This window comes from Mustela erminea, chromosome 21 (genome assembly GCF_009829155.1).
Source record: "Mustela erminea isolate mMusErm1 chromosome 21, mMusErm1.Pri, whole genome shotgun sequence".
NCBI classification, from domain to species: domain Eukaryota; kingdom Metazoa; phylum Chordata; class Mammalia; order Carnivora; family Mustelidae; genus Mustela; species Mustela erminea.
Genome location: NC_045634.1, coordinates 38,819,737 through 38,847,043, shown reverse-complemented (window position 1 = coordinate 38,847,043; position 27,307 = coordinate 38,819,737). Strand labels below are relative to the sequence as shown.

The 27,307-nt window shown below is 60.6% G+C and overlaps 2 protein-coding genes and 1 long non-coding RNA gene across 8 annotated transcripts in view; 2 read left to right on the top strand and 1 right to left on the bottom strand.

Annotated features, from left to right (window-relative positions):
* DLGAP2 (DLG associated protein 2) overlaps positions 1-7,515 on the top strand; it is a 779,475-nt gene extending 771,960 nt beyond the window's left edge. For all 6 annotated transcript variants that reach the window (XM_032329112.1, XM_032329109.1, XM_032329110.1 and 3 more), the window contains one exon: positions 1,001-7,515. In XM_032329112.1, coding sequence (XP_032185003.1) covers positions 1,001-1,219 — 219 coding nt within the window. In that variant the 3' untranslated portion in view covers positions 1,220-7,515. The remainder of the gene's footprint in view (positions 1-1,000) is intronic.
* A 15,144-nt stretch (positions 7,516-22,659) lies between these two features.
* Positions 22,660-27,307, top strand: part of CLN8 (CLN8 transmembrane ER and ERGIC protein) — a 20,129-nt gene continuing 15,481 nt past the window's right edge. Inside the window, exon 1 of the mRNA XM_032329080.1 lies at positions 22,660-23,157. The gene's annotated coding sequence lies outside the window, so the exon portion shown is untranslated. The remainder of the gene's footprint in view (positions 23,158-27,307) is intronic.
* Positions 25,788-27,307, bottom strand: part of LOC116581805 — a 22,846-nt gene continuing 21,326 nt past the window's right edge. The window contains exon 4 of the long non-coding RNA XR_004282235.1: positions 25,788-25,916. This is a non-coding gene — a long non-coding RNA (uncharacterized LOC116581805). The remainder of the gene's footprint in view (positions 25,917-27,307) is intronic.

Genomic DNA, 27,307 nt, shown 5'->3' with positions numbered 1-27,307 from the left:
CGTGGGAATAAAGTGTCAGCAAAGCAAGCTTCCTCCCAAAGCTGACACTACGCAGCGGAAGATTTGGCCGCCGGCGTCTGCCCCGAGCACAACGTACCCACAGTCCGGCCCCTCTGGGTTTCTGTAGAGGCTGGAGGGAGGGAGGGGGTGGGTTCCCCCCAACAATGAGGCGTCTGATCAGACAAGAAAGGGGTTCTGGTGCCTTGTGCCAGGCGCCCTTTCCTGGGAAGGGGCCAGTCAACTCCGTAAAGCCCTGTCAGCCCTCCGCCATCAGCACCGTCCGCCGACAGCCGGGCCTTTCCCGTTAGGGCGTGCGGTGAGTGACGCACAGGGTGAGGGACACAGACGCGTCTCTGGAACAGTAACAAGCGCTACATACCACATGCGCTGCACGACTGTGGCCCAGAGCCTTCTAGAAAAGGCATACACCTGTTTTCGTGACTTCTTTACGAACACGAAGTAATCATGTGCGTCTGTGCACCATCTAGTTAACGTCAGGGGGTGTTAGGGCCCTAACAGGGATTTGGCTGATGGCCGCGCATGTAAGATGGTTTCCAGGAAGGCCCTTAGAATCCGGAGTCCGTAGAAAAGACTGCAGCGTGCGACAGGGTGTCAGGTGTCGTCTGCCACACGCCCCGGGTGCTCGAGACCTTGGATGGCAGGCGTGTGCCGATGCTCGGTGACGGCAGAGTCCGCTGCTCTGGGCACGACATCGAATAAAGCAGAGACCAAGGACACAGGCAGTGTTCGGGGGCGGGTTTGAGTTCCTTAAGTGTGATGCCGTCACCAGACCCCAGTACCCACCGAGGAAGACTGTGAGAAGTCACGGGCAGGGCCACCGGGCAGGCGGCCAGGCCGCAGGGTGGGCCCCGGGGCCGGGCCAATTCGGGCCCTCGAGGGGTGTCCCAGGCCACTCGTAGTCACCCCCGCCTGGGGCGGGTGCACGGGCAGGTGCTGCTGTCTTCTGATGGCTCCATTCTTGACTTGTGATGCTTTTCAGGAAGAAAGAAAGGTGCCCCCTCCGATACCAAAGAAGCCCCCCAAAGGGAAGTTTCCCATCACAAGAGAAAAGTCCCTGGACCTGCCGGACAGACAGCGTCAAGAGGCCCGGAGGCGGCTCATGGCGGCCAAGAGGGCGGCGTCCTTCCGCCAGAATTCAGCCTCGGAGCGCGCGGACAGCATCGAGATCTACATTCCCGAGGCCCAGACGCGTCTCTAGGGACGGCCGTGGCCCTGGCCACCGTCCTCCCTCTGCTTTGTAACAAAATGCTTGTACAGTTTCTCACCGGCCCTTTAACTTCCCTCCCGTTTCTCCGCCGAAGCCGCCCGTCGTGTTCTGTTCCGCGCACACGAATGCTTGGACTCCGCGGTTCGCCGAGCTCGCGGCGAGAACAGCTTCCTCCTCTTCGTCTTCCCCCGGAAGGTCTGACTCTCCGTCAGCTCTGACGGCGACGCGTGGGGACACGCCCCCGAGCCACTCTGTTCTCAGAGGATAACAAGAAACACCTCGAGAGATGGAACCCGGCTGACATTTTGTTATTTCTATTTTTATAAATCGTGCGATAGCTAGAGGCAAGAGTAACAAATAGCAAAATCAGTGGGTACATCTCACCGGCCCCCCGGGGGAAGGTGCTCCCACTCGAAGGGCAGCAAAGACAGACCCATCTGCCCCCTTCCACCTGGGGGTGCTTCTCCCCAAACCCAGCTGACCCGTCGCCAGGGTCCTTGTGCCAGTCTCCGGTGACGAGAAGCCATGTCTCCAGGCCCCTGGCTCCCTGCCATGCAGTTCTCCAGAAACCCAGGGGATTCCGCGTCTGAACCCATTCAAAATGCCCAGCCCAGCGTCTACACCATCCAAAAATCCGCTGCCTGTTCATTCACACAAGGGAGCGACACATGAAGAGAGAGCGAAGTCTGACGAAAGGCTGGTGGTCCCAGCAGGCGTCTGGAACGCAGCGGCGCGGCCGCCCTCTGACCCCGAACTGGCTGTCGGTCTTGTTCCTTTGTGGCTTACATCACACAGTCCCGGCTCTCTGTGTCCCCGTCTCCGTACGTGTGATTTTTTTACAGATGTATATATATCCTCAAACTGTTCTGTCTGTTCACTCTCCAGGGTAGCCCCCGAAAGTTTGCTTGTTCAGAATGACAGTTGTGATGTTGTACAAAGTTCAAGAACTATGAATGTGAGTGGTCAGTGTCTCGGTTTAAGTGGTAAAGAAGAAATGCAGTCTACACTCGTATTTCTCCAGAATTCTTTTGTCCTATGCAGTATTGCTGAAGTCAAGAATCTATTTCTTGCCTGTTTAAAACATGAAGAACAAAACAGGTTACATAGGATTCCCATCTGTAGACTCTAAGAAAAGTGAGTAGTTTGAAGAATTCTGATTGGCACCAGAGGGAAGCAGGAAGGATTCGAATGCGTAGGATTCCCGTCGGTACAATCAGATGCAGGCGCGGTGACTGTCCCTCCAGTGCTTCTCGTGTCCCTGTTCCGACACGTCTCCGGAGGAAGAGCCTGTCGCGCTTCTCCGCCCGACCCCGAGCTCCGCGCGCTCGCCGTCACGCCAGGCAGAAGCAGGATGGCACCTGGAGGCGGGCGCGTCCCCCGAACCCAGGCCTCCCCGCCGCCCTGGGGGCTCCGTGCAGAGCAGCCCCGCTCGCCCACTGTAGCACTTTTTCCCTCGGCTCGACCGGCACTTTACCTGACCCATCCCCGCTTCGCCCGCTGGCGTCGGCAGCACCCAGTGGGGTCCCGGCCACCCCCAGGCTTCCCTCCCCTCACACGCCACATTCCAGAAGTTTGGGTTCGTGGGGGCACAGTTGGTATTAAAGCATGTTTAGCTTCAAAGTTTTACTTTTTTAAAGCTGAGTAGTTAAGAATGCCCTGTAAGTACAAACCCTGTAAATTGAGCCTCGTATCTGGTATATTTTACCAAACAGCCTTAAAATATATTTGGAAGCAAAAATCAGTACGAATGTATATCCTTGAAAAAATGCAAAAAAAAAAAAAAATCCCTGAAATATTCTTGTATCAATGCACCCTCCTTCCCCAGAGTATCGAAAGCGTTCTTTTCTACCTGAGTAAATACCTAAACACTGAGTAAGGGACAATAATGATGCTTCTCCCTGCAATCACTGTACTCGTTAAAAACAAGCATACTCGCAAGTATTGGCATTTTAGACTTAAAAATGATGTATTACTTCAGGTGAAATGCTCTTTGGAAACAACCCAGAGAAGTAAGAGGAAGCGTAAGACGCACACACGGAGGCCAGCAGCGCACCTGTCCCCGGGCGGACCGTTTCCATGCGCTTGTACAAAACATAGAACAACAAATTAGACAATTAGACAATAATTATTCTATGTCCCAGATTCTCTGATCCTGACTTCAATGAAAGTCTTCACTGAATTTGGCTTTTTTATTTTTTTACATGTTGTATCCTCATTTTTTATCTTAAAATCCCCATAAGTCTCGGCCAAAACATCCGAGATGAGCAAATTAACCTACCACTAAATTCAACAGCAGCCGCTAATGCACGCTGGGGGACGTGTGCGAACCCCAGTGTGGTCCACCAAGTCCCAAAGAAGGTCGTGTGACGGACGCGCAGCCGCAGCCGCCGCCGGCGCTGACAGGCCGCCCTGTCGCACTCCCTGATGAAGTGCAATATGCCAGTTCTCCCACGGGTGACGTCCCCCGCAGTGCCGGTGGCGAGCCGCGTGGGCTCGGTGTGCGCGTCCAGAACAGGAAAGTTGTCTGGGATGGTGCGTCAGTACAGCTAACCTCCTCCAGGCCCTGCAGGCACCACACCCTGCAGAGCCACGGTGCGACCCGTCACCACAGTGCACAGACGGTTCGAGTGAAGACCGCGCCAGCCAGAGAGCATGGCAGGAGACGCCCGCACACCGCGCCCTGTGGCCATCGTCACGGAAGGGATCTCAGGGTTCCCGTGCACCCCGTAGCTACGTTCCTGGAGGACACAGCCTGACTGTTGGGACCCTGCGTGGGAAACGATATGGCTCACGGCCACAAGCTGACGTTGCCCCACTGAAGGCTCCGGGTGACTCGACACCCAAACACGAGGACGAGGAACAGCATCCTGATGTCCCCCAGACCCAGAGAAGCCAAATGTCACCTGTCCACAAGAGCACTTTCCATGTAACCCCCCCACGCCGCCTCACCTGTCCTCACCATGTGCCATGTAAGCGTTGTGCCCCGTAACGACGGTTACGGCGTTCTCAGCAAACGTGGGGCGCCGTCCCCGCATGGTGTAAGGAATGGAACTGTGGGATGATACCAAAAATTCCCATTTCTGTTTGAAAGGAGCCGTTGCTGTGTTCCCCTCAAGGTCAGTACTAAAGACTTCTAGAGCGTTGAAGAGCAAAGTGTATCATTAGAGAAAAAATTACATTTAAGGGTCCCCCTTTTCAAAAAAAGCCAAATCAAACCACACATAGCCACAAAATCAGTGACCCGCAAAGTGGAGGGGCCCGTTGTGCAGGCTCCCGCAGAAGCAGCCGGACGTGCCATCGGAAGACAGACTGTCGCAGGGCTCGCGGCCGTGGGGAGGCCGTCCTCGCCTCGCGGTCCCTGTCCCTGCTTGCCCCACCTTGCCACTTGCCGTTCTGAGCACAGTCTCCCTTCCTCACGTCAAGCCCCCACGCTGTGTGTTTGCTCCCTTGTGTGGCCACCGATCACCGGGCCCGACAGTCACCCCTGCACCACCCCGCTCTGGGCCGGGATCTCCGGAAAGCTGTGGCGCTGCAGCCACACGGTGACCGCAGAGTGCACAACTGTCAGGACAGCTCTCTGGTTCGGGCCAGAACCCCTGGTGGCGAGGAGGGAGGTCTCAGGGGGTCGTGGTCTTTGCCAGACTGTCAGTCAAGCCAGATGTCTCGTGGCCCAGGGTTTTGGAGGCCAATGGAGCATCTCAGGGGAGAGGCAACCATGCTGAGCCCCTTCTGCCGGGAAGAGCCACCAGCCCTGTGCCCAGAGCCCTAGTGGACAGAAGGTCTGGCGGCGAAATCGGGGAAACGCTTAGGAGCCCATGAGTCCCCAAGCTGAGCAGCGTCCAGACTGGTGTTCGTGAGCGCGGGGACCAAACCTCCTCGTGGGGCCAGCAACAGGAAACACGGACACGTGACGAGTCCCGCCTGTGTGCTCCCCATGCGGGAGGGCACCCGGGAACGGCCCTTTGACCCCCCTTCTGAAAACTGGAATGCTCCTGCCATCAAGCACAGATTCTGTTCCCCCCAGAATCGGGCCTAAATGGCTAAATTCCGCCTGTTGCCATGTGCTGCTTTCTTCTCAAGCCTTGAGCACTGATTTTTCTTTCTACTGCAAATTTAACTTACAAATCAGGTAGCTGCGGGCCAGGGTGCCCACCCTGGACTCCTTTGGAACTTCCTGCGGGTTCTCTCGTTTTGATCTGCGCATTTGTTTACACTTTATTTGAAAGTTTGGGTCGAATACAGGAGTCCAAACCTTGAAAACAGGTTAGAAAACCAGGAGTGGAGGTGATGGAGAATGTAGTTGGCTGCTGAGGGCTAACCTGGCCGCCCCGGACTCGGCGGCCTGCCTGGTCCGGGGCCCAGGCCATGCTGACGGTCAGGACGGCGTGGGCAGTGAGCGAAGCGCTGGAGGAGGGGGCCTCACACGCCCCTGCTCCATGCCTGGGTGCAGAGCAGCCGCAGAAAGTTCTGGAAATGAATGGCCAGCCGGCTGTTCCCAGGTCCCAGCTCCAGGTCATACATCAGCCAGACGAAACTTCACGTCGGTTTTCTGCTATCCCTTGTCTCCCTCACAGATCAATGGTGAAGACTGAGGTCACGTGGGCTCTAATGGCCTCCAAGCTCTTCGGGAGCAGGAGTGAGCCGCCGGGGCCCTGGTGCCAACCACCCCCGGCCAGGTGTGCGACGCTTGCCAGCGTCAGGCCCCTTCATGAGTATCTCAGGACCAGCGCCAACCAGAATTAGGCCGTGGGTTTTTCACCCTCACTCAGGCTCAGCTGTACCCTAGATGCAGGGAGAGAGTCCGGGAAGCACGGCGGGGCTGAAGGTCGCGGAGGCGGGGCACGCCCAGACGCAGTGGGGCAGACCGGCAGGACCGCCGCAGGTCGTGAAGCTGCCCTCGCAGCCCGGCGTCCCGCGACGACTCTTCCTCACTCTTCGGAGAACGCGGAAGTGGTCCATGGGGACACCCCAAGAAATAACCCTAATTTCCACCCCGCGATGTTGAGAAGCATCCATACACTCCCGATTTGCTCCCCTAACCCCGGCCTTCTCACCCAGCAGCAAAACAAGAGACCGTGTCGAGCGTCAACCTGGACATGTGACAGACGACTTCTTGGCCGAGGAAATGGCAGTTAATACTCTAACCTACTTTTTAAAGCATTTTGTATGTCCACGAACTACGGTAACGGAGGGTTACCACCCTACTTTCTTAGATTTTATGTGACTCTTCATCATGGGTGCTCATTCCGAATCTGAGAGCTTGGGGTCCGAGCTCTCGTGTATTCGGTGGGGGGGGTGAGGATGACAGACGCGCCCCGTTCCTGTGCCGACTGACGGACAGACTGATGCGCCCCAGGAGACGGTGGTCTCCGTAGGCTGTGCCCTCCACCCGCCGCTAACACGCACGATGGAAGCATTAAGGCCGTGGGGGTGGCACCTTCCGGAGGCCGCGCACCACTGTCCGCTGTTCCCCGACTACGCCCGCCCCCGCCCCCGCCCCCGCCATTCCCGCGTTAGGATCAAATCCCGTTAAAAGGGCTCAGCACGTGTGTCTCTCTCTCCACCTTATCCCTGGTTTGCTGAACTCAGAGGTCTCCCCACCAGCCGTCGCGAACCCAAGGCTACTCTTAACTCTGATTTCCAAACGCTAAGCCACTTTGCTCTCGGACAGGCCCTTCTTGTCGAGAGACCCGTTCACCCACCCGCCTCCATGTTTCATGCCAAAATGCCCAGGTGTGGCCTAAGGACTGAACTCAATGCCTCCTCTAGAAATTCAAGGAATGTTAGAACCAGGAAACTAGATGTTTAGTTAAAGTTTAAAAACAAAGTATATAAATAAATATATATAAATATATACACATTCGAAACCATATCAACAATGACGGTGAACAGAGTGCCAAATATTCAACATCTGTACAAAGGTCCCTTCCCGGAATTAAACTATTTTATGTAATTCTCTTTCTCATGCTTTTACAGTTCTTTTGATAAGTTCTCTTCGGTCGCATGCAGGACACCGGACGTGAATGTGCGATGTATGCTCTCCGCCGCCGCGCTCCCCGCCTCCGTCCGTAACCCCTCCTCCGAGCGTGGGCCGCTTCTTTCAGGCCCTGCCGCGTTCGGTCCTTCCTTCTCCGTGTCCGGGACTCTCCCCGCCCCGCCGACCCCGAGAAAACCGCGCCCGCCGTCCTCTCGGTAACGCCTGGTGATGCCTCTCTCACTGGATTTCTGTATTGCTGACACTCACCTCTTGTAAATAGTTCCGCAATTAAATTTTTTGAGAAAAGTAATGTTTACTTTTTATTGGAGTGACTTCTCGTGTTATTTTGAACTCGGAAAAAATTATAGAGACCAAAGAGTTTTATCCCAGAACAATGGCACCCTTCCCCCATGATTTATTTCGTTGTTGAAATTTCCTCCGTTTCTCTATCTACTAAGAAGAAATGGACACTTACTAAGGCTACAGATTTCATATGTATGCAGAAATGCACAGACTAAAATGAGTTTGAAATTAATAAATACTACGGAATTTAGCTAATGGTTGTTTTAGACTCTCTTGAGTTGCACTGAGAAGAGCCTCGTTGTCAGGTCCTGACGCGGCGTCCCGGCCGGGCTCACGGGAGGCAGGCGCCGCCGTACTGTGCCTGCAGCAGCTCAGCCCCGCCCACAACGGGGAGGCTCCGGCCGCCACCAGCCAGCACAGCCGTGCCCCGTGCTTCCCCTCTCGGGGACTGGAGCGGGCCATTCCCCAGGCCGGTTAGGCGCTGGTTCCGCTGCGACCCACGGGATCGGTCCTGCCTGGGCTTCCTTCTCTCATCTGTTGCTGATGTCCGTGCAGGGGATCCCTTCCTGAGTCTGTCCCTCCAACCCCCAAGGACACGAGAACAGAGGTCCTGAGGAAGAAGATCTCGAGCTCAGGAGGCCCTGGCCCCTATGTTCACTGGGGACCACGCTTCGGACGCTTTCCTGCCCTCCACCCGCTCCAACGGACATGGCAAGATGGACGGAAAAGCCTCCGGTGAGGGTCGGGACCGCCGAGTCTCCTCCAATTGCCCTCAGCGAGGGCGACCCAGTGGGCGGAGCGTCCTGCCCGAGCCACAGACATGTGGTGAGACGGGGCCGTCTGGGGAGGGGACCCGTACAGGGGTCGCTCCCTCGCACTGCACTCGGCGACAAGCCTGACTCACAGACGTCTCGGCCGAGGGAAACCATGTCTACGAGACACTGAGAACACACACCCAGCAGATGTGTTCGCCACTTACCCGTTACTGTCGATAACACACTTGCAAATAGCAAAAGGAAGGCTTTGTACCTCCGCATGGTTAATCCCATAATTCTTCCATGAAAGTTTTAAATTTTTGGCTTTATGCTGAAAAGTTTACACTTTTATCCACATACATTTTAACACTGTTTTCCCAGAAGTCAGCAAAAGTGCAAAGAAAGTTCGATGATATTGTTTTTATTTATTTATTTAAATTCAGTGAGCCAACATGTAGTCCGTCCCTGGTTTCAGAGGCAGAGGTCAGGGATTCATCCGTTGCACAGAACGCCCAGTGCTCACCGCACACGTGGCCTCCTTAATGCCCATCACCCCATCCCCCGACCCCTCCCTTCTGAAGCCCTCAGCTTGGTTCCCGGAGTCCAGAGTCTCTCATGTTGTCTCCCCCTCTGATTTCTTCCCCTGTGGTCCTCCACGCTATTCCTTACGCTCCTCGGAGGAGGGACACCGTATGATGATCGACTCTCTCTGCTTGACTCGCTTCCCTCAGCACCATCTCCTCCAGCCCCGGCCATGTCGATGCAAATGGTGAGCATCCGTCCCTTCTGACGGCGGAGTCACACTCCACTCTGCATAGGGGCCACATCTTCCTTATCCATTCGTCCGTTGAAGGGCGTCTCAGCTCCTTCCACAGTTTGGCGACCGTGGCCATTGCTGCTATGAACATTGGGACGCAGGTGCCCTTCTTTTCACCACGTCTGTATCTTCAGGGTAAATGCCCAGTAGTGCAGTTGCTGGGTCATAGGGAAGCTCTAGTTTTAATGTCTTGAGGAACCCCCACGCTGTTTTCCAGAGCGGCTGCAGCAGATCGCATTCTAACAAACAGTGCTGGGGAAACGGAGCAACCACAGGCAGAAGAATGACACTGACCGTTCTCTGACACCGCGCACAGAGATAAGCTCAAAGTGGATGAAAGACCTCAACGTGAGGCAGCAATCTACCAAAATCCTAGAGGAGACCATGGGCATCATCGACATCGGCCGCAGCAACTTCTTTCAAGACACGTCTCCAAAGGCAAAGGAAACAGAAGCGAAAATGAACTTTCAGGACTTCATCAAGATACAAAGCTTCTGCACAGCAAAGGAAACAGTCAAGAAAACAAAGAGGCAACCCACGGAATGGGAGAAGATATTTGCAAATGACAGTACAGACAAAAGGTTGATATCCAGGATCTACAAAGAACTCCTCAAACTCAACACACACAAAACAGACAATCACGTCAAGGAAAGTGATTTTCATTTTAAATGTGTGACTTCTGGCTTGTCCGCTGTGACAGACTTACTGGGCCGGTGTACGGTGTTGGTGCCAGGGAAGACGGGGGCGGGGGGGTGTATACAGGGCCCTGTCCTGTCAACCAGAGGCTCCCCTGAAATGACCTGTCAGTTAAGAGCAGCAGCCGCAGCGAAGCGAGGAACACGATCCGCAAGAGTCCGGCGCAGCTGTCTGCCTGCCCGCAGCTCGCTGTCCGTCCTCCGGCACTGGACGTGAGTTCCGCTGTCTGCCTGTCTGCAGCTCGCTGTCCGTCCTCCGGCACTGGACGTGAGTTCCGCTGTCTGCCTGTCCGCAGCTCGCTGTCTGTCCTCCGGCACTGGACGTGAGTTCCGCTGTCTGCCTGCCCGCAGCTCGCTCTCCGTCCTCCGGCACTGGACGTGAGTTCCGCTGTCTGCCTGTCCGCAGCTCGCTGTCCGTCCTCCGGCACTGGACGTGAGTTCCGCTGTCTGCCTGTCCGCAGCTCGCTGTCCGTCCTCCGGCACTGGACGTGAGTTCCGCTGTCTGCCTGCCCGCAGCTCGCTCTCCGTCCATCCGGCACTGGACGTGAGTTCCTTTTGAAAACTCGGACACTGGAAAGATTTCTGCTGTTTATCTTTGTCCACGTTTACTCTGTGGCTCGGAAGTCGGCGACACTTAATGTGTTCAGACCAGTGTCACTTGATTCTTCGTTATGGCGAAGGGCCATCCGCGGACGCCGTATCGAGGAAGGAGCCGCGACTTCAGACACGGAAGGAAGCCACGACTCCGCAGACGCGACTCCGGGCCTTGCCTCCCGCCCCGTAGCACCACCTCGCATTCCCAGGCGCACCTCGTGCAGCCCTTGCTGTGGTTTAAAATGGACAAGAGGGATGTTCTCCAAACCAGTAGTGCCGGTGAAATCCACTTCCAGGTGATCTCATTACACTCTTATGGTCTTTTGCAACTTAGAGTGTGAAAAATCCTATTTTCTACCAACAACATATTTTGCAAAGAAGAGGTTCAGTGACCGTGAGGGCCACGTTCAAAACACACGCACCTTTGTGAGCGTCCCCACGGGCACGTCCTCTTTCCAAGCTCCTGGGACAGACACCCGCTGGGCTGTGAAGCCCGGTGGCCTCTCAGAGGGCCCCGTGCTCCCGCGGCCCGTTCCCCCGGCCTCTCCCATGGTCCTTCCCTCCTCTCTCCACATGCAGGTCCTTGGCCTGAAGCACATTTCCTCAGGAACTGAGACCCTGCTCAGACCAGTCACGCGGTCCTCTGCGGCCCTTGCTCCCTGCCAGCCCCGGCACCGTGTTCCACTGAGCTGACCCCCACCACTGCCAAAACGCTGTTTCTACAATCCCAATCCCCAAAAGGCTGTTCCGGGTTCAAGCGCCCAGGCCGTGCGTTCTCTGAACCCTCTCCCGCCACCAACCATGCACCAGCGTCCCTGCTATGACAGTCACCAGCGGCTGCGAATTTCTGCCTCATTCAGCATCACAGCTGTGCCGTGGCCCCTGTCCCGCTCCGGGCCCCGTGGACTCATCCTGCGGAGCTTTCGCGTGACCTCAGCCATGACCTTGGAGTGTCGCCCTTCTCCTTCCCAAGCGACATGATTGCTTTCGTCTTTCTTCCCCTGAAATGATGTTCCTCCTTGTAGCTGTCGTCCTGGGTCATACTAGGGCCTGGGACCCAACCGTGAGCCTCCCGAGCGCGGGGACAATATGGGATCGCTCTCTGGTCTCCGACTGCCAGTGAAGCACGTGGCAGTAAACACACACGATACTCTTACATACACTTGAGGGTGACCATCGGGTGAACCCACGCGTCTAACTCTTCTGTGTCCCCATCGGTCATTCGCGGGGTCACGATGTAATTATTGGACACCATTTAGGTACAGGGCGCTGTGCTGGAGAGAGTCTTGACCGTGCACTGTGTTAACTACCAGTAGCATTCTTGGTCTGCGAAGAATCACAGATGCTCCTGTTTTACTGTCAAGCCCACAAGCCGGTGTGTTACTGTTAGGAGGCTGCTGGCCAAAGAGCGGAAACTGGGACATCAGAAAATCTTACCCCGACTTGCCAGCGCCCGGGAGCCGGAGCCGGGACGGATGCCAGTGGCACGTGTTGGGTGGCACAGCTGGGGGTCTCAGCATGGGTGGGGCGGGGGGCTCGCATCCGTACAGATAACAGTAAGGAGGCCTGATCTCGGTCCCAGAGGGAGACATGACCTTTCTCCTCAGGGTTCAGCAAGCGCCCGCCTGAGAGGTGGCCGGGGAAGTCACAGGCATGACACTGCCTTCTCAGGACACTGGACGAGACCAGGCGTAGGAAGGATCCCAGAGGACGGCTTTCCCCAGCAGCTGTAAGCTTCTGCCCTGAACAGCAGAGATTCTACGTGCCGGGAGGTCCCGGTGGGGCAGGGTTTTCTTAAGCTCTCTGTCGACATCGCTCTTTCTGCCTCCAAGTCCTGTGCTCTCCATGATTCCCACAATTCCCTCACTGCAGTCGCTGTCAGCGGGGGTCTGTTAGTGCCCCTGGGAGCTGAGCCACGTGGAGGGGGGACGGGGGACTTCGGGCCGGGCCGGCGGACACGGGGCTGGCCAGTCCGCACCAGGACGGAGGCGCCCGGCACAGGCCCTCTGCTCGAAGACGCTGGGTCTGAATCCTGATGACTCCTCGGCCTTCTCCGGCACCGCCACATTCTCCCCGCCCAGCCTTTCTCAGCCGTCTTGTACCTACTGAGCATATTTGGTCTGTAATTCCGTAAAAATTTGCAAAACGCGTCAGATGGTTGATTCTCAGTAAGAGCTTGTTTCCATTCTATTCGAAGAAAAAGGTGCTTTCCTGAGAAGCTCTGAACACATCAAAATGCTAGCGGCTTTTGGATCCTTCATCTCGAGTGACCAGTTTCCCTGAGAAAGAGCCCATCCCCCACTGGAATCAAGACTGAGGGAAGCTTCCGGAGGTGAGACACAGACCCGGGTTCCAAGGCCCACGATCCGCGGACACCGGATTCGGAAGCGACAGCCCGTTCTCACCGGGACGCCCGTGAAGACGCGGAACACGAGCGCTCGTCTGAGGCCGGAACGGACACCGGCAAACCCGTCTGCGGATTCAGGCATGAACAAGCGGCGGCCCGGGCCGGCAGACTTGCCAAGTGAAACGTCTTTAATTGGAGCTGCCTGGGACCTTTACGCTTCCGGGAAAATGGAATTAGACCCCCCACCCCCCCCATCGGACGCAGGCGGAGGGCGCCCAGGCCGTGAAGCCGCCGCTCCGACTGCCCGTGACGAGGGTGAAAAGCACCACGAAACACCGAGTTTTGAGGTAACGAACATCGAGTCGATGTTGTTTCCGCGTATTGATTTTCGCTCAGGAATTTAAGTGCACAGGATCGGTAAGACAACTCTACACCCGGCTTGGCACAAGCTGACAAAACCAGGTCTCTGGGATCGTGTACTGTCGGCTCCCTTCACCTGGCCGGCGGGGTACGGCTCGGACTATAAACTCTACCAAGAAAGTGAACGTCGTACACGGAGGAGGGACAGATCTCCCATTTTAATCCTTAGTTAAAATCGACCAGTCACTGCGTCTAACCAGCTAGAGTTTGTGTGAAAATAGCAGCTGACGCGGGAGCCTGGACGAGGGGTCACCCGCACGCTTCCAGCCGCGGACCCCCAGACTCCTCCACCCCACTGCAGCCCAGCGCCCCAGCAAGAAACGACGAGCATCCCCGCCAGGAAGCTGGGCGTCTGCTAGTGTAGACCATGAGGATTCACCCATCAGGCAGAATGGGGTCCCGTGCGGGCGGGAGGTTCTCCGCACTAGCTCCGGACTCCGCGGATTGCAGATCTGATGCTGGTTTTAAGGCACAGACAACTTCACGCTACGTGTCTCACACACCTCGACCTGCACACGAGAGGAACAAAGGGACGAGGGAGCGCAGTGCGAGGGCCCAGGCAGCCGGGCGCCGGGTGCAGAGCGGAAACGGCGAATATCATCCCGTTCCCGTGGCCGCAGCCTCTGCCTGGTCCCAAGGCCGGAGATCAGCAAAGAGCATCTCAGGTTTAACTCAGTTGCTTTGTTCTTATAAAAGGGAAAAAGTAAAACTCATAGGGAATTGTACTTGCCAAAGCTGCGTGAGCCTCGACCTCACCTCAGGCCGGCTCTGACCAACCCCCCAGGGGCTCGGCTCTCACACCCACTGGACTCCGTTCAGTCGCCCACAGGGGATTAAGTCCAACCTCCATAGTGCTCAGCACGAACCCACTATGAGGGCTCCTGTCTCTCCCTGCAGAGGGCTCAGCTCCCCCCCCCCCAACAGGACTCCGCTCCCTGCCCCACAGGCTTCAGCTCTGCTCCATGGGGCTCAGCTCCCCCCATACAGCCTCAACTTCCCATCGCCCCCGAGGGACTCAGTTCTCCCCACATTGGCCTCACCCTGTCCCCTTGCAGGCCGCCTGCCCTGCCCCTTCCTCACCCAGACCTCTCCATCTATGGACCCAGCAGCTCTTGCCGCAGGACCAGGCGGCGGCCACAGGTTGGCCCTGGTCGCCGCAGGACGGGGGTGGGGGGGGGTGCTGTTTTTCATGACTTCTTTGCGGCCACGATTTGAGAACATTATGCTTTGAGCTCACAGGTCTCTAGGCAGGCTGAGCCACGTGGTGCGAAGTAACTTCTAGGTCATGATTTTCAACACAAAAAAATTCACTATGTGATTTCACGGCAATTTCCCAAACAAACCAAAGCAAAACCAAACCAAACCAGAACTCCAGCTCCCGGTCCGCTCCGTTCCTGACCGGGTTAGCAGAATCGGCTCCACCCACGCACCTGCCAGGAGAGAAGGAAAAGGCTTTTCCCACGGATAATACATCCACATCCGCAAATTGTGTCTGCATTTTTCCATACGCAGCAGTCAGGGATTGTCAGGCCGAGATCTCTCTGTCTCTCTCTCTCTCTCACACACACACACACACACACACAAAACCAAGAGAGAAAACAGACCGCAGGAAGAGCTCGTGGGAATTCCGGAGTTGGAGTTAGGATGTGTGTCCCCTGCACGTGTGTGTGACTGAAGTGAGCAGGGCGTGGGGGGCAGGTGTCGCTGGAGGAGCGACACCTCCATGTGCGTGAACGCAAGCGGACGTTCTAGAAAGGAAAAGTGAAGCTGAAACCCACCGTGAAGGGAGGGATCGGGTGGGGGCGCAGAGCCGGCCGGAGACTCCAGGAAACAGGACATGCGACAAGCAAAGAGCACGCGCGCCTCGGGCACGGGGACGGACGGCGGGTGTCACCTGCGCGCTCCGTCGGTGCAGCGCGCGGATCTGGATCTCGGGGTCGCGCGTTTGAGCCCCCGTGGGGTGTGGAGACGACCCAGTGATAAGTCCATAGAAACTTCGAAGATGCATGTGACTGCCGTCCCAGAGGAGGAGAAGGAGGAAGTGGGACAGAAGAACTGCTGGAGGAGGGAAGAGCGAGCGACGGCTGTCAGGGCCCAGCAGAGGACCCGAGGGGAGGAACCCCAGAGCCGCGGGGGGGCTGGGGACGCTGCTGACAGCCGGGGCAGCGAGGGGCCGGAGAAGGCCGCTGTGTGCAGGGAGCAGCTCCAGGGGAAGGCCCGCTAGCAGGAGCACACGACACCACAGCTACGCGGCCGTGCGCTCTCCCTCTGTCCCCACACCCGGAGGGCCATTCTGCGTGTGCTGCGGCCGGGAGATGGCGCGGGAGGGACGAGCGGCCCCAGCGGGCGCCCCAGCTCCTCCACCCCTTCCTCCGCCTCCTGGGCCGGAGCTGGGGGAGCCGGGTTTGGTCTGCGGACGCTCTCCGGGCACCTGCTCTTTGCTTCGCTCCTCTCTCTCCCTGCTGGGGCAGGGATCTGGGGCTCCTCCTCCGCGCTCCGGCTGCGGCCGTGGGGCCGGGAGGGCAGCCCGTGGCCCGGTTTCATGGAGGGGACTGCGCAAACGTCCACCAAGTTCGCTCAGCTCCCAGGAACTGGGAAGGGGACAGGGAGTTAGCGTCCAAGGGGGCAGAGCGCCCGTCCGAGAAGGTGAGGGGTTCAGAGCGTGGCTGGGGGTTATTGCACAGCACGGGGAATGCTTAATGCCACTGACTTTGACACTTAACAATGGCTAAAGTGGTAAACTATATGTTATTTACCACAATGAAATAATACACTGAGGTTCACGTACGTGAGTCTCGTCACTGTTGAGGAGAGAACCACAAACGTGGGGAAGACCGGAATACCAGCCACACTGTTGGGCTGAAGCGGAGGAAGTCGGTGTGGGCTCGCGTGGCTCGGTACACGGCGCTGAAGATGCGCGCCGGACGCCAGGCACTGCAGGTGCGTGACGGTGATGGCGGTGATAGACTGGACGGAGCGTGGATGCTGGGTCGGATGAACGGACGGAGAGAGACGGTAGAGAGAGCTGGACGGATGGGCGGGTGGATGAGTGAATGTGTGGATGGACAGACGGACGGATGGGTGGACAGATGGATGGACGGACGGACGGATGAGTGAATGTGTGGATGGACGGACGGACGGATGGGTGGACAGATGGATGGGCGGGTGGATGAGTGAATGTGTGGATGGACGGACGGACGGATGGGTGGACAGATGGATGGGCGGGTGGATGAGTGAATGTGTGGATGGACAGACGGACGGATGGGTGGACAGATGGATGGACGGACGGATGAGTGAATGTGTGGATGGACGGACGGACGGATGGGTGGACAGATGGATGGACGGGTGGATGAGTGAATGTGTGGATGGACGGACGGATGGACAGACGGATGGACGGACGGACAGACGGATGAGTAGACGGGTGGACGGATGGGTGGGTTGATGGGTGGATAGAAAGGCTCCCAAGGCCGTGATGGGCCCAGGGAGGGCTGCCTGGTGGAAGGCGACACACGGGCCTCCCCACGTGCTTCTCGAGCAGCGTCATGAGATCAGTCTGTCCAAAGTGGCTGCTCCAGCTTCTGCCTTCCAGATGGCAGGGGAGTGCCCCACACCCCCAGTGGGAGTCCGGGTCCGGCGTGAAGGGAAGTCTGAGAGATGCAGCTCTGGCTTAGCTAAGCCGACACAACACGGCCACCCCGGAGAAAACATCGACGAGTAATGGTGATAAAGAATCGTGAGGAGTAACTCAGGAGACACGGAGGACCCCCAGGCAGGGTCTGCGCCGGGCCGGATGGGGGGCGTAGTGCTAGTTCAGATTACGACAGATCCACAAGGTCAGGAGAAGGCAGCCCCTGGGCTGGGTCCTGGTGGCGGCAGGGCCCCAGGAAAGGCAGTAACGTGAGCCAGCCCACGGGGGTGACGGTCACCACTGGGACAGGGAAGCCATGGCCCAGGTGGCGTGGCAGGAGCGGGACACTGGATGACCGCTGGCCCCTCAGGGCCATGGGGAGGGGCACTAGATTGTATGCAGGTGACACTCTGTCATTACCCTCAGCATCCAGCGCGTGACCCGGCACAGAACGAGCACCATAAACAGAAGAGACCCCTGAGCTCAGAGACATCCGCCTCACGTGTTAGGAAGGAAGGATCCCAACATGAGTCCGGCAGCGTCTCTCAGCGTCTCTCAGCTCCTTCCAGGACGGAAAACGTCTTCCCCATAAAGACACACGTCCTGAGGTGGGCAGCGGGTGACGGAAACGGTCCAGCCCCGAGGCCGCACAGGCAGAGACTCAAGCACGGAGATGCACCACGGTCAAGAAAGACCGCGGGTGACTTTGCTTCCTCTCGTAGGACGCATGATACGGTGGCTTTGGTACTGGCTAAGGATCAGGTGCCGCATGGACTGAGGCATGACCTCCACGGTCGGCTTTGTTACTCTGTGTCACCACACGCAGTGACACGTGTGGCCTCTGTGACAAGAAACACTGAAGGTCGTAACTCCCCCTGACTTCCAAGTGTACAAGAGAGTATCGCGAGAGATAGTCAGTCACTGACCTCAAAAAGAAGGTAAACAGAGTCGAGATCAAAACCGTCAAAAAGAGGAGTTGAATCAGGCCACGAGACGAATCGCCACTGAGGAAGAGCCAGTCTGTGTGCGGGCAGCGGGGCCGCAGGGGGCTCGGGGCCGCGCACGGGCCGGGGTCAGGAGAGGACAGTTCATCCGAGTGTTGACATCAGAGCAAAGGCAGGCCAGAGCAGATGCCGCCCGAGCCCACGTAACCAAGCTCCGTTCAGCTTATTGGTGAGACGGCCCCAATCCGCGCCGTTTAAGAAAATGCCGGCCTTACGGGTTTCCTGAAAAACAGACACTGGCCGGAAAACCGGGTGTCAGCCGCTAAGTGCTTGAGGGTACACGCACCGGGCTCTCCGTCCCACGCCCAAGGTTCAGACCGCGAGTCCTGCCGGCCCCGCATACCCTGCCCGCATCCCCGGCTGGACACTGTTGCAGCCGGAAGTCTGTTCCCTGAGCGTCCCTCGGAGGTGCTGGCCAGGGGTCGCCCGTGGCGGAGACTTCCCGTGTTGCCGTTCCACGCCGTTGCCACAACTCTGGGCGTGCTGTCAGCCTGAGCATGACCCGGCCCTGCCGGCCACAGAAGGTGCCTGGCCGTCCCTGTGGGGCTTGTCACGGCCACACGCCTGTGCGGGCGAGACTGCCGCCCCCAGAATGTCAGCCCCACCAACCGGAGCAGCCAACCCCCACCCCCGAGCTCCTCTGCGGCATTCCTACCGCGGGGGTCCGCAGTCTCCCTCCGTGTCCCCGGCGGAGGGACCTCCCGGGATGATGCCTCCTGACCCACGAGTTCTCAGCCTCCGTGCACCTTCTCCCCTCGTTTTAGCTCCCCCGCCCCCCGCCCCAGAAGAGAAGCAAGACGGGAATAAGGCTGCCACGGCCGGTGCGGAGGGCAGGAGGACAGTGCAAGACCCGCCTGCGGTCCCTGAAGTTGTTACCTGTCTTGTTTTCTGTGCCCGGATCTGTAGGAGTTCTCCGACATCGCCCCCCGACCCCACCATCCACACAAGCGCCGTGAATCACGGTGGGGACAGCGGCGAGCAGGCGGCTGCGGGTCCCCCTCCACGCCACCCCCAGGCTTGTGACCTGTGAGCCTCCGTCTTGTGGCGTGGGGAGGACCACGCGCTCCCTGCCTGGCTGTCCCCCACAGCTGTGGCTGGGCTCCCCACCTAGTGTCTTTAGCTAAACGTCCTGACGCTGAAATCACAACCCGAGAGGCGGAAGGACGCTTTGAACCACGGGGACCAGAGCGTCTCCACGGCCGGGCAGCTGGACCAGGAGCCTCCGCGCTGGCACCACCCAGTGGCCAGTGGTGGAAGCAGCCCCAGGAGAGACCGTGGGGCCTAGGAGGGATTTCCTGACGCCCCCCTAGGGGTTGAACTGCGCCCCCCACCCCTGAAAACACATTCCAGCGCTGACGCTTGCAAGCAGGGTGCACGCGGGAATCCTCTGAGCCTATTCCCCGAGGAAAGGCGCCTGCCCTACGCGCGCGACACGGACAGGACGACGGGCGGCCGTCATTGTTCCAGAGGCCACCAGGGCCTGTGTCTGGCTGGTGTGTGCCCTCCCAGGGCAGACAGCCTGGACAGAGGAAGCACGGTCTGTCCTGCCCTTTAGAAGGACGCTGGTGCCATCGCAAGACTCCCCCTCCCGGGCTCTGGTCACCTCCCAGGGCCACCCCCTGCACCACCTCCTCCAGTCCGGGCGGGACGCGTTCAGCCTGGGATAACCCGGCCAAGCGGACTCTTCTCCTCCTCGTGGGCTGGGAGCTCGGACGGGGGCAGCCGGGGGCGGCATGGCGCTCACCTCCATGCGGCTGACAGCCTAACCTGGGCGCACAGTGGGCGTTGGGTGAGGGGGACGCGCGGTGCCTTAGGGACCCCCATGCCCACAGTGCTGCTTCTCAGGCCCTGCGGACGTCCTGTCGCAGAACTGCAACCTGATGTTTAAGCTCCTGAGGCTGACCCCACAGCTGGAGCGCAGACTGACCCGCTGAAGGAGAACCTCTCGTCCTGCCCCCACAACCCCCAGACCCCCGAGCTGCACCGACCAGCCACGTGGGCCAGCCCCGTGCCCACCTAAAGGGCAGCCTGCATGCTCCCCGCATCTCTTCTGCGTCCCCGCTAATGCCGGACAGGATGTGACGTCTCTTCCCCAAATCGCCGTGGACACCCCGAGTGCCGGACGGAGACGGGCGGCGACATGCCCAGCCCCACAGGACGGGCCTCGGGGCTCCCCGCAGCCAGGCTTCGTTGGGGACCGGGTGCTCCGAGTCTGTCTGGGCCGGGAGGACCGGCGCGTCCGGCCGACGCTCACCGCGCTCCCGGTTGTCGCTGACCGGCTCCCGCGCTGGCCCGCGGCGGAGACACGCGGACACCGCGCGACCTTCGGGGAAACGAAGACCCTTCCCGCCCCTGGCGGCGCCTGTTAGGGCCGGGCCGTCCCGAGGGCCGCGCTCCGCGTGCGAGCCTGACCGTCCCCCCCGAGTCGCGGGAGACCCACGGGGCAGCGCGCGGGGCTGCGGTGCGGTGCCTCGCGCGTGGGAAGCGGCCCTGGGGCCGGCTGGGGCGCCCGGACAGCGGCCGCCCGCGGTCACACCGCACTCGGGCTCGGGCAGGAGGGGCCGCGCCGCCCCCAGCCGGGAGCTCCGGAGCCCGCAGCCCCGGGCCCTCCCGACGGAGAAGCGGGTCTGCGGCCCGGTGCGCGGCCTCGTCTTCCGTCGGGACCTGGACACGCCCCGCGCGGGGTCTCGGCTCCCCGGTCCCCGGTCCCCGGCGCTGGAAGCTGTTGGCGGGACTGGGTCCTCGGCTTCGTCCTCACTGCGATGGCCGCAGTGGGCGCCGCCCGGCCCCGACCAGCGCGGGCTCGAGCTCGGGCGCGATCCAGAGTCGGGGGTCGGCGGACTCGGGCCGGCGCCCTCGGGGGACACTCTGCGCCCTCGTCACGCGGAGCGCGCGCCGCAGACTCCCCCGGGCCTGGGCGCGACCCCTTCCCGCGCCACGCGCGCGTCCTCACGCTCACGCGCCCACGCCCTCACGCACGTTCTCACGCGCCCACGCCCTCACGCACGTTCTCACGCGCCCACGCCCACACGCACGTTCTCACGCGCCCACGCCCTCACGCACTCCCGCAGACGCGCTCCCGCACGTGGCTGGGCGCTTTCAGAGCGAAGGCCGGAGGCGCCGACTCCCGCCCGCAGCCCCGCAGCCCCGCAGCCCCGCAGCCCCGCAGCCCCGCAGCCTCCTCTCGCGGCTGGTCGCGCCCGTGGGGCCCGCGGTCCTCCGAGGCGGGTCCACTCGGATTCCCCGAGGAGCCGAGCGCGCGCCGACAGGGAAACCGCCTCGACCGGGGGTCAGGCCGCACGTCGGGCTGAGGTCAGCTCGCGGGACCCCGGCTTCCCGCCACCCCCAGCCGCGACTGCGGAGACGGGCCGCCGGCGCCCCCCGGTGTCCCGCCTTCCGGACCCGCCAGCGGCTCCGCGTGGCCGCAGACGCCGCCCCGGCCGCCCGAGCGTCGCGGGGACAGCGTGGGCGCCTGCGGGGCCGGGAAGAGACCGTCCCGGCGCGGGGACTCCGACGGCCCCGCCCCCGGCCTCGCTCGGCTCTCGGGCGCGTGAGTTCGGGCGCGTCGGCCGGCGCGGCTGCGGCGCGGGAGGCGGGAGGACGCGGAGGCGCAGCGACGCGGGAAAACGGACGCGGGCGCCCGGGAAGGGCTCGCTCTGGGCGCGCAGCTCCGCCCGGTCCTCGCGCAGCGCCTGAGCCAGGCCTGGGCCGCGAGCGGGAAGCGCGGCGGGGACTCGGGGCCGCGCGTCGCGGGCAGCTGCCCAGGTCCTTCTCCGCCCTGCGGGCCGCGGGCCGGGCCAGGGACGCCCAGGAGGGCGCGGGGCGGCGGAGGCTGCGGCGCGCGGTCTCGGCCCCCCGCGGCGGCGCGTGACGTGGCGCGGACCACCCGTCGCGAAGGACGCGCGACCCCCGGACGTCCTGCCTTCGGCCGAGCGGCGGCCCCGGACAGCGGCCGCGGCCCTTCTGCGATGGCGCCGCCCGGACCGCTCGCTCCCGCGCGGCGTTCGGCGTCCGTTTCTCTGCGGGTCAGGCCTGCGCCGGCACGAACCCCGGGTCGCTCCTCGGAAAGGGCCGGTGTAGCCGACGGACTCTGCTCCAAGACGCCCCGGTCGGAGACGCGCGGCCCCGCGACGACGGTCGTGCGGGGGGAGCCCGGAGCCGCAGGTCTGGGCCCAGGAGGCCCCCGTCCCGGGGCCGCAGCGGGGACCGTGGGCGGAGGGCGGGCGGGGGGGTGCGGGGAACGGCGAGCCCACGCGGGACCAGCGGGTTCGGGTCGTTTCGGGGGCCCTGGGCGGGCGGCGGCGCGGCTGTCGGAGGTTGGCGTCGCCCTGAGCGGGGTTCGAGCCCAGCGGGGAGCCGCGCGGGGCCGTGGCGGGTGGGGCTGCGGTCCGCCCCCGGAGCCAGCGAGGCCTCCCAGCCACCGCGTCCTGTCCCGGGACTGGACAGCGCGACCCGGACCGGACGCACACGTGACTCGGAGGGAGCGGCCGCCTCGCGAGCTCCCTGGCTCCCTTGAGAACGCGGTGCGGTGTAGACGGCGTCCCTGCCCCTTTGGGGCTGTGTCCAGTGCGACAGGAGCGGTCACGCTCACTCGCCAGCGGGCTCCGGACACCTGCGCCCCGACAGACGCTTGTATGCGGGACTCGGGGTTCTCTAGCAGGGCGGCTGTCCCGAGGTCAGTCCCCGGTGTCTGGGCGTCTGTGATCTCTTCGAGTGGATCCTGTCCTAACGAGACCTCCGCTCTCAGACGCGGGCGAGCCGAGCTAACTGACCTTGTGGCTGACCTTTATTGGCAGGAATGAGCAGAAGGTCTTCTCTGAGCGAAACAGAATAAAGCAACCTCGTTTGCACTTGTGACCAGCTGACCGGCGTGGGGGGAGGGGCAGGTCAGCGTGCGGGGGCACCTGCGGCTGGTAAGGCCTCTCTCAGGTCAGAGACCCGCCCAGCCCAGGTCAGAGACCCGCCCAGCCGCCGGGGGCTGTGAGGATGGGCTTCCTGAGCCGGCGGGAGCCCACGGTCCTCCGCTCCGCCCTCTTCGTGTTGGGTGACTCAGGCCTGCTTTGTCCTGTGCGTGCCTGCCAGGTCACTAGGACGATGAGAGAGGCTCTGTTTTGGTCCGGTGAGGACTCAGCGCCCTGACCAGCGAGCAGGAAGTCCCCTGGCCCCTGCGGCTCCACCGTGAGCAGGGCAGAGCAGGGCAGAGCAGGGCAGTGCTGGGGCTGGCTCCGTCGCCTTGGCCTTGGTTCAGTTCCTTCCAAGGAGGGAAGAAACCGCAGCCAGAGGGGTGTTCCCTGATCGCCGCTGGAGGTTTCTGCCGGGCGTCCCTCCTGCCTCTTCATCTGGGCTCGGCGCAGCTGCCGGGGAGCTAGACTGGAAGGGAAACTCTCGGGTAAGTTCTCCTCGTCCGACAAGTTCACCCACCAGCCCCCTTGGTGGGTTCGCCAACCTCCTAACGTTCTACTTGCGCTTTTGTTTTTAATTTAATTTTGTTTTTTAAAGATTTTATCTGAGAGAAACAGAGCAAAAGCAGGGGGAGAGGCAGAGGGAGAGGGAGAGGCAGGATCCCTGCTGAGCAGAGAGTCCAGTGCGGGCCTCCATCCCAGGACAGTCCCAGGATCCTGGGATCATGGCCTGAGCTGAAGACAGACGCCTCACGGACTGAGCCACGCAGGGGCCCTCTACCCGCCTTTTTAAACACACTGAATCTCTATTTTCTTTTATATGCCTCGATACATGATTTCATTTTTTAAGATTTACTTATTTGGGGAAGAGAGAGCGGGAGCAGGTGTGGGGCTCAATTTCATGACCCTGGGATCATGACCTGTGCTGAAATCAAGACTCAGACGCTGCTCAGCCAACCGGGCCGCCCAGGTGTCCCCTGAATTTGATTTCCGCGTCACATTACACTTTGTGTAGGGGGTAGAGGGGGCAAGTTTTGAGCACGTAAATTTGTCCCGTAACTAGTATCTGAGCGTAACGAAATCCAAGGGCTTCTACATCTCCGCGGACGGGACTTACACATTTCTCAGAGCTCCCCACATTCTCCAGGTCCCGGAGGACGTTCTGAAGCCACGCCAGAACCGGCCAGACCGGCTTGGGCGAGAAGGCAGCCTCTCTGCCTCGGGACTGAGCGTGTGACTAGAGGCGGTGCCCTGGGCTGGACTAGGCTCTCTGTGGGGCTGCACTATGGCGCTGTCCTGTTCCTTGTTGCCGATCCGTGCGCGTGGGACGGTGGCAGCGTCTCCAGGCCCCCTCCCCCCACCTCACCAGCTGTGAACACTGAAGGTGCCCACCTTGCCCGATGTCCCCCAGGAGAGGTGGGGCAGACAGTGGCCTGCTTGGATAGGCCCTCAAGCACAACCTAGCCTCCTGGCCCTTGAACAAACATAATCTTTATCAAGGTATTTTCTTTTTTTAAAACATTGACTGTTCTGGTCATCTGTTTGGCCAACTGAGACGGAAAGATTCTTGTGCCCCGGGATGACCGTCGTTAGGTCACAGGTCATCATTTTCCACAGAGAGCCTTGCCCTGGCTTAGCCAACAGGCACTCGGCAGAGTGCCTTGATGTTCCAAGAGACTTGAGACCAGTCTCAGCTTTTTACATCGGTGGCTCAGAGACATTACTCGGACCTTCCAAGGTCACACCAGCAGCGGAGGCAGGGGAGCCAGGTTCCGAGCCCTCGGAAAACCCTGGACGTGAGCCTCAGGCACCGTGGCTTGTGGTTCAAAATCACGCTTCTCAGAACAAAGAGGCGGACATAGCAAGTACTCACTGAAGCAGGAGTGATTCCAGCAAGATGCAGTTTTCTTGGACAAACGGTTTTTCTTTCTAAAATGCTTTCATTTTGCCATATTTATTAGAAAATATTATCCATAACACTTGTTTAAAAATGCTGACATGGATTTTATTCAGGAAACTAGCACTGTAAGTAGGGTGTCCCTGTGGTGGGCTTTGCGGGGGGCGGGCACAAGCGCCTGTGTGTCCAGGCGCTGGCTGCTGGGCAACACCAAGGCCAGGCCTCTCTTGCCGGACCCGCCCAACAGCATTCTTGCAGAAGCAGGCCAGGGTGACAGCAGCCAGGCGGGGGGATGCTCCGCAGGACTGACCATCGAGGGCAGAGCCCTAGATCCGAGACTCGGGGTTAGAGGACCCCCAGGAGAGCCCGCTGGGAGCAGCTCCACGGAGCTGGGGCGGGCACCTACCCCTGGAAGGACTGATGTTGTGAGACTCCTGTTGGGGGGGGGGGTCTGTTGTCTGCAGATCATGAACCAGGTTCCGACGTTTTAATTCCTATTTGGAATCTGTCTCCCACGCAGCTAACCGAGTTCTCCAGTGAGAAGCCCTTGGATCTAAAGCAGGGAACTTCTCCCCGCGAGAACGCGGCCATCCCAGCTGCTGCTGATGGGCAGGAGGAGAGCTCAGCAGCCGTCTGCTGATGTCTTTTAAAAATCTGTCTTTTCCTTAACCAAGCCTGTATTGCTTATACGACCCGAACAGAAAGGGAACGTTGCAACCGTAGCCCCTCCCCCAAAGAGCACATTTCTGTCGCTTCCAAACACTTCATTGCCTCATGTTTTAAAACGCAGCGTTCTTGTTTCGCTGCGGAGGGTAGTTAGACAAGTTCCTCGGCCTCACCCGTGCTGAGCCCTGGTTTTCTTACCGAGGAGACATGCCGGTCCGCCTACGAGCCCCTGAGAATGCGCCAGACTCACGGGGCCCAGGTCAACCATTTCGGAAAGCCCTTGCCCGGTGCCTCACAGGTGTACATCTGTTGTCATCTCCGTGGGAGGGAGGAGGTGACGGACCCGCTGGACACATGGGGGGCCCCGTGGGAGGAGAGTCCCGTGGGTTGTGCCTGTGCAGAAATCAGGCTGCATCTTATTCAGTCTCTTGGTTCCACCTGGTTGTTTATTACCAGCTTTACCTGCCTCTTTTCAATTTTTTTTAAAAGATTTTATTTATTTGTCAGGGAGGGAGAGAGAGCACAAGCAGGGGGAATGGCGGGGAGAGGGGGAGGCAGGCTTCCTGCGGAGCAGAGCCCGGTGCGGGCTCCATCCCAAGACTCTGGGGCCCTGACCCGAGCTGAAAGCAGATGCTCCGCTGACTGAGCCCCGCCTGCGGCTGGTGTTTAGCACCGACCTCGGCACTGCAGCGCTACGCTTTAAGGACTGCAGAGTGGAACGCACCATGCTTGTTCCTTGTGCTTCCTCAAGTGCCGGGGATAGCAGGGGGCAGAACCAAGTCGCCCTTCATGTTGGTCAGAAGACACAGAAAATAACAAAGAACTAAGATAAGCATATAAAAATACAAAATATCTGGGGAGTTAAGCCAGTAAAGAGAGAAAAGGTTTCAGTGGGGGGTTTTCAGGGGTGAGGGCCCTGCTGTAAGGTACAGGGAGCCCCTGCGCCCCATGACTCAGAGCCCCAGGGAGACCCCAGAGCCCCCACCAGCCGCGGCCACGTTTCTGTACGGAGGTCAGGGCTCTGAGGTTCAGAGGGTGCACACCAACTTCTGGAAGCGGGGGTTCTGGAGCGCAGGTCTGTCTCGCTGCAGAGCCGGGACTTTCACACGGCGCGGCTGCTCCCGGCTCTCCGAAGCCTGGCCGTCCGCGCTCGAAGCCACGTCCCCAGTTGGAAGCCCCGGACCGTCTTCTGGGGGCTCGTCCTTGTACAGCGAACCGTGAGAGAAATCGGGGCAGGCCAGGGCCGCACACTTTGCCCTTTCCCTCGAAGTCTCCGTCTGGAGTCTCCTGACCTGGGAGGTGGACGCCGGACCCCTGAGCTTTGCAGCCAGCGGACCGTTTCCCCGCCGCGTCTCACGGTTCTCTGTCCGTAAGGAGCAGGTGCCCGGCGCGCACGCCGCTGCGGTTCGTGTCCCCGCGTCTACCGCCGGCCGCGTTCGGGGCGGACACGCCGGCTTCCCGCTTCGCGGATGCGGACTCTGAGACCGTGCGCCCCGCAAAGCTGTGCAAACCCCGCGCGGGTACAGACAACTTCGTCCCTTGTGCAGGGTCCGGGGACACGACCCCGCAGAGGACGCGACGCGGGGGCGCACACGGGGGGCGCACACGCGCCGCAGAGACCCCTCCCGGGCCGCACGCCGCGGGCGCTCCCCGCCGGACGGACGGACGGACGGTCGGCGCGGTCGGCCATCGGCACGCACAGGGCAGCCGGGGCGGCAACCCGCGGCCTCAGCTCCTCGTTGCGGGCTCCGGCGGGGCTTCCCGCGCAGCCCTCCCCTCCCCTCCCCTCCCCTGGCCGCATCCGGCGCTTCCAGAGTCTCGCCGGGGCTCCGCGCGGTCCGCTCGGACTCCCCTCCTCCCTACCGACTCCCCCTCCCCGGGTCACCCGGGACCAGCGCACGCCAGAGAGGGCGGGAGGCCCGGCGGGGGCCGCACTTCCGGTCCGCGACCTTCTCCCGGGGCGCCCTCCCCCGCGCGCGTGGTTCCGTCCGGTCCGCCCCGCCCCCGCCGCGCGTGGTTCCGCCCGGCCCCGCCCCCCCGCGCGCGTGGTTCCGCCCGGCCCCGCCCCCCCGTGC